The sequence below is a fragment of the Callithrix jacchus genome, chromosome 18, assembly GCF_049354715.1.
Source record: "Callithrix jacchus isolate 240 chromosome 18, calJac240_pri, whole genome shotgun sequence".
Classification (NCBI taxonomy): Eukaryota; Metazoa; Chordata; class Mammalia; order Primates; family Cebidae; genus Callithrix; species Callithrix jacchus.
The window spans coordinates 18,754,164-18,767,383 of record NC_133519.1 but is presented as its reverse complement, the minus strand read 5'-3'; the positions used below and the strand labels follow the sequence as shown (position 1 = coordinate 18,767,383).

Genomic DNA, 13,220 nt, shown 5'->3' with positions numbered 1-13,220 from the left:
CTACCTCTCCTTCTGCATTTACATGCAGCCCTTTTATTATTGTTTTCCTACATGTGTTATCCTTCATATCAAGTTATTAGCCACACATCTGTTTTGTTTTATCTCCCAGTTTTTATGTTATATGCAGCCCTTGGATGAAGAATTCTTTTTCCCTATAGCCATATAGCCAGTTTGAACCACATACACAATGTATTAGTTCGTTTTCACATTGCTATAAAGAACTACCTGAGACTGGGTAATTTATGAAGAAAAGAGCTTTAATTCACTCACAGTTTCATAGTCTCTACAGGAGGCATGGCTGGGAAACCTCTGGAAACTTACAGTAATGGCAGAAGGGGAAGTGGAAACAAACACATCTTACCAAGGCAGAGCAGGGGTTGAGGGGGTGGGTGCTGAACACTTTTAAACCATCAGATCTTGTGAGAACTCACTACTGTGAAAACAGCAAGAAGTAAACCTGCCCCTGTGATCCAATTACCTCCCACCAGGTCCCTCCCCTGACACACAGGGATTACAGTTCGAGATGAAATTTGGGTGGGGACATGGAGCCAAACCATATCACACATATAGCCAAATATAATAAGTTTTGTCTGTAATTCCATTGTCTTTTGCTTATAGGAAGACATTTTTTTTTTCCTGGGGAGATAAAAGGGAGATTCTGGCACTATGTGGTGTCTTCATCATATAAGAAAGAAGGCAGTGCTCAGAGTAGAAAGAGACATTGTGTCACTGCTGATATTCTTTAACACTGAAGCCACCATTTCCTTTTTTGTTGGTTCGTTTGTTTTTGTTTGTTTGTTTGTTTTTGGCCAGGGCTTCCTCTCTCCAACAGAGTTTCCTAGAGAGTAGATGGTGCCACAAAATGAACTTCTAGGGCAGGAGTCTCCTCCATTATACAGCAGATCTTCACCGCTGACCAGTAGGCACATATCATATTGTGTCGAGGCCCAGTTTAATTGTGGCTGCCTTTTGAGAATAAGCTGATTGTCTTAATGAGATTGCACCACCCCGTTGCACTTCCACTGCTTACCGGTTTGTTCTTCTCCTCACTGGGGCTTGACACTATTATAGAGGACTTCAGTTGGAAGAATCCCTAGAATACTTGCAATTCATGCAGAATGCTGAGGAAGAGGAGGCTTGGATCAATGAAAAGAATGCTATGGCTGCCCGAGGGGATTCTGGAGATACGTTAGCTGCTACTCAGGTGAGGAACAGGCAGAATGGATTCCTTTTCTTCTCTTCAATTTGATTCTTTTCCTAGGTAGTCAGTGTTTTTACCTGTAATATTAAGACCTTTTTCTAGTGAAAGAAGATGAAGGAAAATGACTAATCCTGACAGTTTTACATATAAAAAATTAAAGTCCAAGGATGTAAGTGACTTGCCCAAGATTATGGAACCAGCCAGATCTGAAGGCATGAAGGCAGGACTCAGATCTTAATTCCATAATCTGTGATCTGTCTATGAGTCAAAGACATCATGGTTAAAGACCTTTCCTCACAAGTTAGATTACTCGCAGATTGTGGATTTTGTAAAGATTCCCTTAAATCCTCACGTTACACTGATTTGAAAAAATTCTTCTTATGTCTGGACGTTGGCTGAAGTTTCAATAAAATATAATTGTAGGAAGAAGGGCCTCCTGGACAAAATAGTTCCACAGTTTATAGACATCCTTTTAAATGCAGGATTGGGTTTCTCAATAAAGAAATGAACAAATAATCAGTGTGATATTGAGTTAATGTAAATTTTGACAGCTTTTGAGAGAGTGATTACAAAACAATGTGATTAGGAGCTTGGGAACTGTGCCTAGTAACCCTAAAAATTGGGAATTTACCAAGAACTCTTTGTAGAGATTTATTCACTTCAATGTAATGACATAAGGAAAGGCTTAGACTTGCAAAATATAGCTTAAAGCCTATACAGCATATAATTCAAATTATCTGCTCCTCTTATCTATAAGTCTTTTGGATCATGTGTGGGCACCTCGCTGCACATGTTCAAGCATTTTAAGGCTTCCTATCAGATGCTCTCAAAGGCTTCCCTTTCTTTAAAACAGAACTTTTTGTTTTGAGAATTATAGATTTATATGCAGTTATAAGAAATAATACAGAGATCTCATGTGTCCTTTACCAAGTTTTCTCTAATGGAAACATCAAGGAAAACAGTATATCATAAATGGGATATTGACATTGTCAAGATTCAGTTAAGATTCAGAAGGCTACCATCTTCACAAAAATCGCTGATGTTGCTTTTTTATAACCACCTCCTCTCCCTTCCTCTTTAATCTGTGACAACCACTAATCTGTTCTACATTTCCATAAGTTTGTCATTTCGGCTCCTATACAAATGAACACATATAGTATGTAACTTTTGAAGATTGGCCTTTTCCCTCAGCACTGAACTCCAGTGATTAATTCTGGTTATTGTGTGTAATGATAGTTCAACCCTTCTTATTGCTGAGCAGTATCGTGGTATATCACAGATGAACCACTCACCTGTTGAGGGGCATGTGGGTTGTTTCCACTTTTTGATGACTGTGAGAAAGCTATTATAAATACTTATGCACAGATTTTAATGCAAACATCAATCTATTTCTCTGTGATAAATGTGCAGGACTCCAGTCACTGAACCATATGGTAACTGCCTATTTAGTTTTAGACCAAAAAAGAAAAAAGAAGCCAAATAGTTTTCCTATTTGTATGGCTATAACATTTTACATTCTTACCAACAATGCATAAATGATGCAGTTTCTCTTATATCCCTGCTAGCATTTTGTGTTGTCGCGACTTTTATTTTAGCCATTCAAATGGATGTAAAATGATAACCTCATTGTAGTTTGTATATGCATTTTCTTAATGACTAATGATGTTTTACATTTTTTATGTGTTTAATTGACATCTGTATATTTTTTCAATGAAATGTCTCTGTGTTCATTTTCTAATTGAATTGTTTGTTCACTTTGATTTGTTTTATTCTGACAAGAACACTTAACATGAGATCTACTGTCTTAATATATTTGTACGTGTATAACATGTTATTGTTGACTATAGGTACCATGTTGTGCAGGAGAACTCTAAAGCATCTTCATCTTGCCCGACTGTAATTTATGCTTTATGATTAGTAAAACTTCAATATTTTTCTCCACCCTGGTAATTACTATTTCAGTCTTTGATTTTATAAATTTGTCTAGTGAAATCATGTAGCATGTGTCTTTTTGTAACTGGTTTATTTTGCTTAGCATAATGTCCTCGAGGTTCATTTATGTTGTTATATATTGCAGAACTTTCTTCTTTTTTAAGACTAAATGGTATTTTATTGCATGAATATACCACACTTTTTTCATCCATTCATCTGTTGATGGACATTTAGGTTGTTTTTTTGTCTTGGCTATTGTTAATAATGCTGCAATGAACATAAGCATGATAGTATCTCGTTGAGATTCTTATTTCGGTACTTTTGGATAAATAGACAGAAATAGAATTACTGGATCATAAGGTAGTCTTTTTTTTTTTTTTTTAATTTTTTATTGGATTATAGGTTTTGGGGTACATGAGCAGAGCATGCAAGACAGTTGCGTAGGTACACACATGGCAGTGTGCTTTGCTTTTCTTCTCCCCTTCATCCACATTTGGCATTTCTCCCCAGACTATCCCTCCCCACCTCCCCCTCCCACTGGCCCTCCCCTTTTCCCCCCAATAGACCCCAGTGTTTAGTACTCCCCTTTCTGTGTCCATGTGTTCTCATTTTTCATCACCCGCCTATGAGTGAGAATATGCGGTGTTTCATTTTCTGTTCTTGTGTCAGTTTGCTGAGGATGATGTTCTCTAGATTCATCCATGTCCCTACAAACGACACGAACTCATCATTTCTGATTGCTGCATAATATTCCATGGTGTATATGTGCCACATTTTTCCAATCCAGTCTATTATCAATGGGCATTTGGGTTGATTCCAGGTCTTTGCTATTGTAAACAGTGCTGCAATGAACATTCGTGTACATGTGTCCTTATAGTAGAACGATTTATAGTCTTTTGGATATATACCCAGTAATGGGATTGCTGGGTCAAATGGAATTTCTATTTCTAAGGCCTTGAGGAATCGCCACACTGTCTTCCACAGTGGTTGAACTAATTTACACTCCCACCAACAGTGTAAAAGTGTTCCTTTTTCTCCACATCCTCTCCAGCATCTGTTGTCTCCAGATTTTTTAATGATCGCCATTCTAACTGGCGTGAGATGGTATCTCAATGTGGTTTTGATTTGCATCTCTCTGATGACCAGTGACGATGAGCATTTTTTCATATGATTGTTGGCCTCATATATGTCTTCTTTCGTAAAGTATCTGTTCATATCCTTTGCCCACTTTTGAATGGGCTTGTTTGTTTTTTTCCTGTAAATCTGCTTGAGTTCTTTGTAAATTCTGGATATCAGCCCTTTGTCAGATGGGTAGACTGCGAAAATTTTTTCCCATTCTGTTGGTTGCCGATCCACTCTAGTGACTGTTTCTTTTGCCGTGCGGAAGCTGTGGAGTTTGATTAGGTCCCATTTGTCTATTTTGGCTTTTGTTGCCAATGCTTTTGGTGTTTTGTTCATGAAGTCCTTGCCTACTCCTATGTCCTGGATAGTTTTGCCTAGATTTCCTTCTAGGGTTTTTATGGTGCCAGGTCTTATGTTTAAGTCTTTAATCCATCTGGAGTTAATTTTAGTGTAAGGTGTCAGGAAGGGGTCCAGTTTCTGCTTTCCTCTAGCTCTTTCAATTTTGACGATAGGGTGTCAATTTTGGATCTCTCCATTCTCCTCATATGGGCACTTATTGCTATATACTTTCCTCTAGAGACTGCTTTAAATGTGTCCCAGAGGTTCTGGCACGTTGTGTCTTCGTTCTCATTGGTTTCGAAGAACTTCTTTATTTCTGCCTTCATTTCGTTGTTTACCCAGTCAACATGGCTAGCCAGTTTTCCCAACACCATTTGTTAAACATGGAATCCTTGCCCCATTGCTTGTTTTTGTCAGGTTTATCAAAGATTGTATAGTTGTATGTATGTTGTGTTGCCTCCGGTGCCTCTGTTTTGTTCCATTGGTCTATATCTCTGTTTTGGTACCAGTACCATGCTGTTTTGATTACTGTAGCCTTGTAGTATAGTTTGAAATCCGGTAGTGTGATGCCCCCTGCTGTGTTCTTTTTGCTTAGAATTGACTTGGCTATGCGGGCTCTCTTTTGGTTCCATATGAAGTTCATGGTGGTTTTTTCCAGTTCTGTGAAGAAAGTCAATGGTAGCTTGATGGGGATAGCGTTGATTCTGTAAATTACTTTGGGCAGTATAGCCATTTTCACGATATTAATTCTTCCTAACCATGAACATGGAATGTTTCTCCATCTGTTTGTGTCCTCTCTGATTTCGTTAAGCAGTGGTTTGTAGTTCTCCTTGAAGAGGTCCCTTACGTTCCTTGTGAGTTGTATTTCAAGGTATTTTATTCTTTTTGTAGCAATTGCGAATGGCAGTTCGCTCTTGATTTGGCTGTCTTTAAGTCTGTTATTGGTGTAGACGAATGCTTGTGATTTTTGCACATTGATTTTATATCCTGAGACTTTGCTGAAGTTGTTTATCAGTTTCAGGAGTTTACGGGCTGAGGCAATGGGGTCTTCTAGGTATACTATCATGTCGTCTGCAAATAGAGACAATTTGGCTTCCACCTTTCCTATTTGAATACCCTTTATTTCTTTTTCTTGCCTGATTGCTCTGGCTAGAACTTCCAGTACTGTATTGAATAGGAGTGGTGAGAGGGGACATCCTTGTCTAGTGCCAGATTTCAAAGGGAATGCTTCCAGTTTTTGCCCATTCAGTATGATATTGGCTGTTGGTTTGTCATAAATAGCTTTTATTACTTTGAGATACGTTCCATCGATACCGAGTTTATTGAGGGTTTTTAGCATAAAGGGCTGTTGAATTTTGTCAAATGCCTTCTCTGCGTCAATTGAGATAATCATGTGGTTTTTGTTTTTGGTTCTGTTTATGTGGTGAATTACGTTGATAGACTTGCGTATGTTGAACCAGCCTTGCATCCCCGGGATGAATCCTACTTGATCATGATGAATAAGTTTTTTGATTTGCTGTTGCAATCGGCTTGCCAATATTTTATTGAAGATTTTTGCATCTATGTTCATCATGGATATTGGCCTGAAGTTTTCTTTTCTCATTGGGTCTCTGCCGGGTTTTGGTATCAGGATGATGTTGGTCTCATAAAATGATTTGGGAAGGATTCCCTCTTTTTGGATTGTTTGAAATAGTTTTAGAAGGAATGGTACCAGCTCCTCCTTGTGTGTCTGGTAGAATTCGGCTGTGAACCCGTCTGGACCTGGGCTTTTTTTGTGAGGTAAGCTCTTAATTGCTGCCTCGACTTCAGACCTTGTTATTGGTCTATTCATAGTTTCAGCTTCCTCCTGGTTTAGGCTTGGGAGGACACAGGAGTCCAGGAATTTATCCATTTCTTCCAGGTTTACTAGTTTATGCGCATATAGTTGTTTGTAATATTCTCTGATGATGGTTTGAATTTCTGTGGAATCTGTGGTGATTTCCCCTTTATCATTTTTTATTGCATCTATTTGGTTGTTCTCTCTTTTATTTTTAATCAATCTGGCTAGTGGTCTGTCTATTTTGTTGATCTTTTCAAAAAACCAGCTCTTGGATTTATTGATTTTTTGAAGGGTTTTTCGTGTCTCAATCTCCTTCAGCTCAGCTCTGATCTTAGTAATTTCTTGTCTTCTGCTGGGTTTTGAGTTTTTTCGATCTTGCTCCTCTAGCTCTTTCAATTTTGACGATAGGGTGTCAATTTTGGATCTCTCCATTCTCCTCATATGGGCACTTATTGCTATATACTTTCCTCTAGAGACTGCTTTAAATGTGTCCCAGAGGTTCTGGCACGTTGTGTCTTCGTTCTCATTGGTTTCGAAGAACTTCTTTATTTCTGCCTTCATTTCGTTGTTTACCCAGTCAACATTCAAGAGCCAGTTGTTCAGTTTCCATGAAGCTGTGCGGTTCTGGGTCGGTTTCTGAATTCTGAGTTCTAACTTGATTGTACTATGGTCTGAGAGGCTGTTTGTTATGATTTCAGTTGTTTTGCATTTGTTGAGCAGTGCTTTACTTCCAATTATGTGGTCAATTTTAGAGTAGGTGTGATGTGGTGCTGAGAAGAATGTGTATTCTGTGGATTTGGGGTGGAGAGTTCTGTAAATGTCCACCAGGTTTGCTTGCTCCAGGTCTGAGTTCAAGCCCTGGATATCCTTGTTGATTTTCTGTCTGGTTGATCTGTCTAGTATTGACAGTGGAGTGTTAAAGTCTCCCACTATTATTGTGTGGGAGTCTAAGTCCTTTTGTAAGTCATTAAGAATTTGCCTTATGTATCTGGGTGCTCCTTTGTTGGGTCCATATATGTTTAGGATCGTTAGCTCTTCTTGTTGTATCGATCCTTTTACCATTATGTAATGGCCTTCTTTGTCTCTTTTGATCTTTGTTGCTTTAAAGTCTATTTTATCAGAGATGAGAATTGCAACTCCTGCTTTTTTTTTGCTTTCCATTAGCTTGGTAAATCTTCCTCCATCCCTTTATTTTGAGCCTTTGTGTATCCTTGCATGTGAGATGGGTTTCCTGGATACAGCACACTGATGGGTTTTGGATTTTTATCCAATTTGCCAGTCTGTGTCTTTTGATTGGTGCATTTAGTCCATTTACATTTAGGGTTAATATTGTTATGTGTGAATTTGATACTGCCATTTTGATGCTAAGTGGCTGTTTTGCCTGTTAGTTGTTGTAGATTCTTCATTATGTTGAAGCTCTTTAGCATTCAGTGTGATTTTGGAATGGCTGGTACTGATTGATCCTTTCTATGTGTAGTGCCTCTTTTAGGAGCTCTTGTAAAGCAGGCCTGGTGGTGACAAAATCTCTGAGTACTTGCTTGTTCGCAAAGGATTTTATTCTTCCTTCACTTCTGAAGCTCAGTTTGGCTGGATATGAAATTCTGGGTTGAAAGTTCTTTTCTTTAAGAATGTTGAATATTGGCCCCCACTCTCTTCTGGCTTGTAGCGTTTCTGCAGAGAGATCTGCTGTGAGTCTGATGGGCTTCCCTTTGTGGGTGACCCGACCTTTCTCTCTGGCTGCCCTTAGTATTCTCTCCTTTATTTCAACCCTGTTGAATCTGACGATTATGTGCCTTGGGGTTGCTCTTCTTGCGGAATATCTTTGTGGTGTTCTCTGTATTTCCTGCAATTGAGTGTTGGCTTGTCTTGCTAGGTGGGGGAAATTTTCCTGGATGATGTCCTGAAGAGTATTTTCCAGCTGGGATTCATTCTCTTCGTCCCCTTCTGGTACACCTATCAAACGTAGGTTAGGTCTTTTCACATAGTCCCACATTTCTTGGAGACTTTGTTCATTCCTTTTTGCGCTTTTTTCTCTGATCTTGGTTTCTCGTTTTATTTCATTGAGTTGGTCTTCGACTTCAGATATTCTTTCTTCTGCTTGGTCAATTCGGCTATTGAAACTTGTGTTTGCTTCGCGAAGTTCTCGTATTGTGTTTTTCAGCTCCTTTAATTCATTCATATTCCTCTAAGGTAGTCTTATTTTAAATGTTTTGAAGAACAGTCGCGTTGTTTTCCGTAACAGCTGTGCCATTTTGCATTCTCACTAACAATGTGAAAGGGTTTTAGTTTCTGCATATCCTCACTAACACTGGTCTTTTGTTTTTGTTAATAGCCATCCTGACAGGTGTGAGGTGATATCTCATTGTGGTTTAGTTAGTATTTTCCTAATGGTTAGTTACCTGAAACAGCTTTTTATATACCTGAGGGGCATTTACATGCCTTTTTGGATAATTTTCTATTAAACTTATTAGCTCGTTTTTCTTTATTTTTTAAATTTATTTATTTCAATAGTTTTTGAGGTACAGGTGGTTTTGGTTACATGGATAAGTTCTTGAGTGGTGATATCTAAAATTCTGGCACACTTATCACCCAAGCAGTGTACACTATATCCAATATGTAGTCTTTATCTCTCACCCCTTTCCCACTCTTTCCCTCAAGTATTCTAAGTCCATTATACCATTTTTTATGCCTTTTCATCCTCAAAGCTTAGCTCTTACTTATAAATGAGAACATAAGATACTTGATTTTCCATTCCTGAGTTACTTCACTTAGAGTGGCCCCCAGTTCTAACAAGGTCACCGAAAATGCCATTATTTTGTTTCATTTTATGGCTGAGAACTATTCTGTGATGTATATATACCACATTTTCTTTTTCCACTCGTGAGTTGGCATTTAAGTTAGTTCCGTATTTTTGCAACGGTGAATTGTACTGCTGTAAGCAGAAGCATGCATGTGTCTTTTTCATGAATGACTCTTCCTTTGGGTAGATATCCGATAGTGGGATTGCTGGGTGGCATGGTAGTTGTACTTTTAGTTCTTTAAGAAATCTCCATACATTTTTTATAGTGGTTGTACTAGTTTACATTTTCACCAGCAGTGTAAGAGTGTTCCCTTTTTACCACATCCACACCAACATCTATTATTTTTTAACTTTTGAATCATGGCCATTCTTTCAGGGGTAAGGTGATATCTCATTGCGGCTTTAATTTGCATTTCCCTGCTAAGTAGTGATATTAAGCATTCTTTTTACATGTGTTTTTTGTTTGTTTTTAGCAATAATGGAGCTTTTTATTTCATTTACATGGTAATCCCTACAGAGACAGTCACAAACATACAAAGTAATTGGCCTCAAACTATTTTACACACTTGTTTTTTTCTTTTTCTTTTTTATTATTATACTCTAAGTTCTGGGTACATGTGCAGATTGTGCAGGTTTGTTACATAGGTATGCACATGCCATGGGGGTTTGCTACATCCATCTCACTGTCATCTACATTAGTTCTTTCTCCTAATATTATCCCTCCCCAATACCCCCACTCCCTCCTGTCTCTCTCCTAGCTATCTCACCCCCCAATGGGCCCTGGTGTGTGATGTTCCCCTCCCTGTGTCCATGTGTTCTCATTGGTCAGCACCCACTTATGAGGGTGATCATGTGGTGTTTGGTTTTCTGTTCTTGTGTCAGTTTGATGAGAATGATAGTTTCCAGCTTAATCCATGTCCCTGCAAAGGACATGAATTCATCCATTTTTATGGCTGCATAGTATTCCATGGTATATATGGGCCACATTTTCTTTATCCAGTCTATCATTGATGGGCATTTGGGTTGGTCCCAAGTTGTTGCTATTGTAAACAGTGCCACAATGAACATATATGTGCATGTGTTTTTATAATAGAAAAATTTATAATCCTTTAGGTATATACCCAGTAATGGGATTGCTGGGTCAAATGGTATTTCTAGTTCTAGATCCTTGAGGAATTGCCACACTGTCTTCCACAGTGGTTGAACTAATTTATACTGCTACCAACAGTGTAAAAGCATTCTTATTTCTCCACATCCTCTCCAGCATGTTGTCTCTTGACTTTTTTAATGATCGCCATTCTGACTGGTGTGAGATGGTATCTCAATGTGGTTTTGATTTGCGTTTCTCTAATGACCAGTGATGATGAGCATTTCTTCATATGTTTGTTGGCTGCATAAATGTCTTCTCTTGAGAAGTGTCTGTTCATATCCTTTGCCCATTTTTGATGGGGTTGCTTTTTCTTGTAAATTTGTTTTAAGTTCTTTATAGATTCTGAATATTAGCCATTTTTCAGATGGGTAGATTGTAAAATTTTTTTTCCATTTGGTGGCCAGTTCACTCTAATGATTGTTTCTCTTGCTGTGCAGAAGCTCTTGTTTAATTAGATCCCATTTGTGTATTTTGGCTTTTGTTTCCGTTGCTTTTGGTGTTTTAGTCATGAAGTCCTTGCCTATGCCTATGTCCTGAATGGTATTGCCTAGGTTTTCTTCTAAAATTTTTATGGCGTTAGGTTTTATGTTTAAATCTTTAATCCATCTGGAGTTAATTTTTGTATAAGTGTAAGGAAGGGGTCAAGTTTCAACTTTCTGCATATACCTAGCCAGTTTTCCCAACACCATTTATTAAACAGGGAATCCTTTCCCCATTGATTGTCAGGTTTGTTAAAGATCAGATGGTTGTAGATGTGTGGCATTGCCTCTAAGGCCTCTGTTCTGTTCCATTGGTCTATATCTCTGTTTTGATACCAGTGCCATGCTTTTCGATTACTGTAGTTTTAGGTATAGTTTGAAGTCAGGTAGTGTGATGCCTCCATCTTTATTTTTTTAATTAGGATTGTCTTGGCTATGAGGGCTCTCTTTTGGTTCCATATAAAGTTTAAGGTGTTTTTTTTTCAGTTCTGTGAAGAAGGTCAATGGTAGCTTGATGGGGATAGCATTGAATCTATAAATTACTTTGGACAGTATGGCCATTTTCACAATATTGATTTTTCCTAACCATGAGCATGGAATGTTTTTTCATCTGTTTCTGTCCTCTCTTATTTCCTTGAACAGTGGTTTGTAGTTCTCCTTGAAGAGGTCCTTTACGTCCTTTGTTAGTTGTATTCCTAGGTATTTTATTCCCTTTGTAACAATTGTGAATGGGAGTTCACTCATGATTTGGCTCTCTGTTTGTCTGTTATTAGTGTACAGGAATGCTTGTGATTTTTGCACATCAGTTTTATAGCCTGAGTCTTTGCTGAAGTTGCTTATCATCTTAAGGAGATTTTGGGCTGAGATGATGGGTCTTCTAAATATACAATCATGTCATCTGCAAATAGAGACAATTTAACTTCCTCTTTCTAACAGTCAGGTCCCTCGGCTGCAGGACTTCTGGAGGTCCACTTCAGACCCTGCTTGCCTGGGAATCACCTACGGGGTCTGCAGAACAGCAAAGATTGCCACCTGTTTCTTCCTCTGGTAGCTTCGTCCCAGAAGGGTACCCACCAGATGTGAGCCAGAGCTGTACTGTATGAGGTGTCACATTTGTTTTTAGCCCATTTTTAAATCAAGTTATTAGGGTTTTATTTTATTTTATTTTTTACTTTTTAGTATTGAGTTATGTTAGTTCTGTATATATTTTAGTTATTAACCCCTTATCAGAGAAATAGTTTATAAGTATTAACTCTCATTCTGTGGGTTTCCTTTTCACTCTGTTGATTGTTTCCTTTGCTGCACAGAAGTTTTAGCTTTATATACTCCCACTCGTTTACTTTTTCCTTTTAGTTGCCTGTGCTTTCAGTGTCATGTCTATTTAATCATTGCCAAGACCAATATCATGAAGCTTTTACCCTGTGTTTTCTTTTAGTTGCCTGTGCTTTCAGTGTCATGTCTATTTAATCATTGCCAAGACCAATATCATGAAGCTTTTACCCTGTGTTTTCTTTTAGTTGCCTGTGCTTTCAGTGTCATGTCTATTTAACCATTGCCAAGACCAATATCATGAAGCTTTTACCCTGTGTTTCCTTTTAGTTGCCTGTGCTTTCAGTGTCATGTCTATTTAACCATTGCCAAGACCAATATCATGAAGCTTTTACCCTGTGTTTCCTTTTGGTTGCCTGTGCTTTCAGTGTCATGTCTATTTAATCATTGCCAAGACCAATATCATGAAGCTTTTACCCTGTGTTTCCTTTTAGTTGCCTGTGCTTTCAGTGTCATGTCTATTTAACCATTGCCAAGACCAATATCATGAAGCTTTTACCCTGTGTTTTCTTTCAGGAGTTCTGCAGTTTCAAGACTTACATTTAAGTCTCTAGTCAATTTTGAGTTGATTCCTGGGTATGGCATAAGGGTTTTATTTCATTATTCTGCAAGTGAATAGCAGTTTTCCTAGCACTATTTGTTAAAGAAACTATTGACCATTGTATATTTTTGGCACTGTTATCAAACATCGGTTGACTGCATGTACATGGGTTTATTGTTTGGATCTCTATTCTGTTTTATTCATCTATGTGTGTTTTTATGCCAGTATCATACTTTTAATTATTGTAGCTTTTTAACATATTTTAAAGTCAGGAAGTGTAATACCTTCAGTTTTGTTCTTCTTTGTCAAGATTGATTTGACTACTTGTCATCTTTTCCAAAAAAAAGTTTAGAATTGATTTTGCTATTACTGTAAAAAATGCCATTGGGATTTAATAGGTATTTCATTGCCTCTGTACATCACTGTGGGTAGTGTTCACATATTAAACCTATGAAATCTTCTAATCCATGAACAAAGAATGTCTTTCCATTTCTTTATGCCTTCTTTA

General features: G+C 37.9%; 1 protein-coding gene across 1 annotated transcript in view; it reads left to right on the top strand.

Annotated features, from left to right (window-relative positions):
- SPTA1 (spectrin alpha, erythrocytic 1) overlaps nucleotides 1-13,220 on the top strand; it is a 100,586-nt gene that overhangs the window by 59,765 nt on the left and 27,601 nt on the right. Inside the window, exon 39 of the mRNA XM_035279487.3 lies at nucleotides 1,072-1,204. Within this exon, the coding sequence (XP_035135378.3) occupies nucleotides 1,072-1,204 (133 nt within the window). The remainder of the gene's footprint in view (nucleotides 1-1,071; nucleotides 1,205-13,220) is intronic.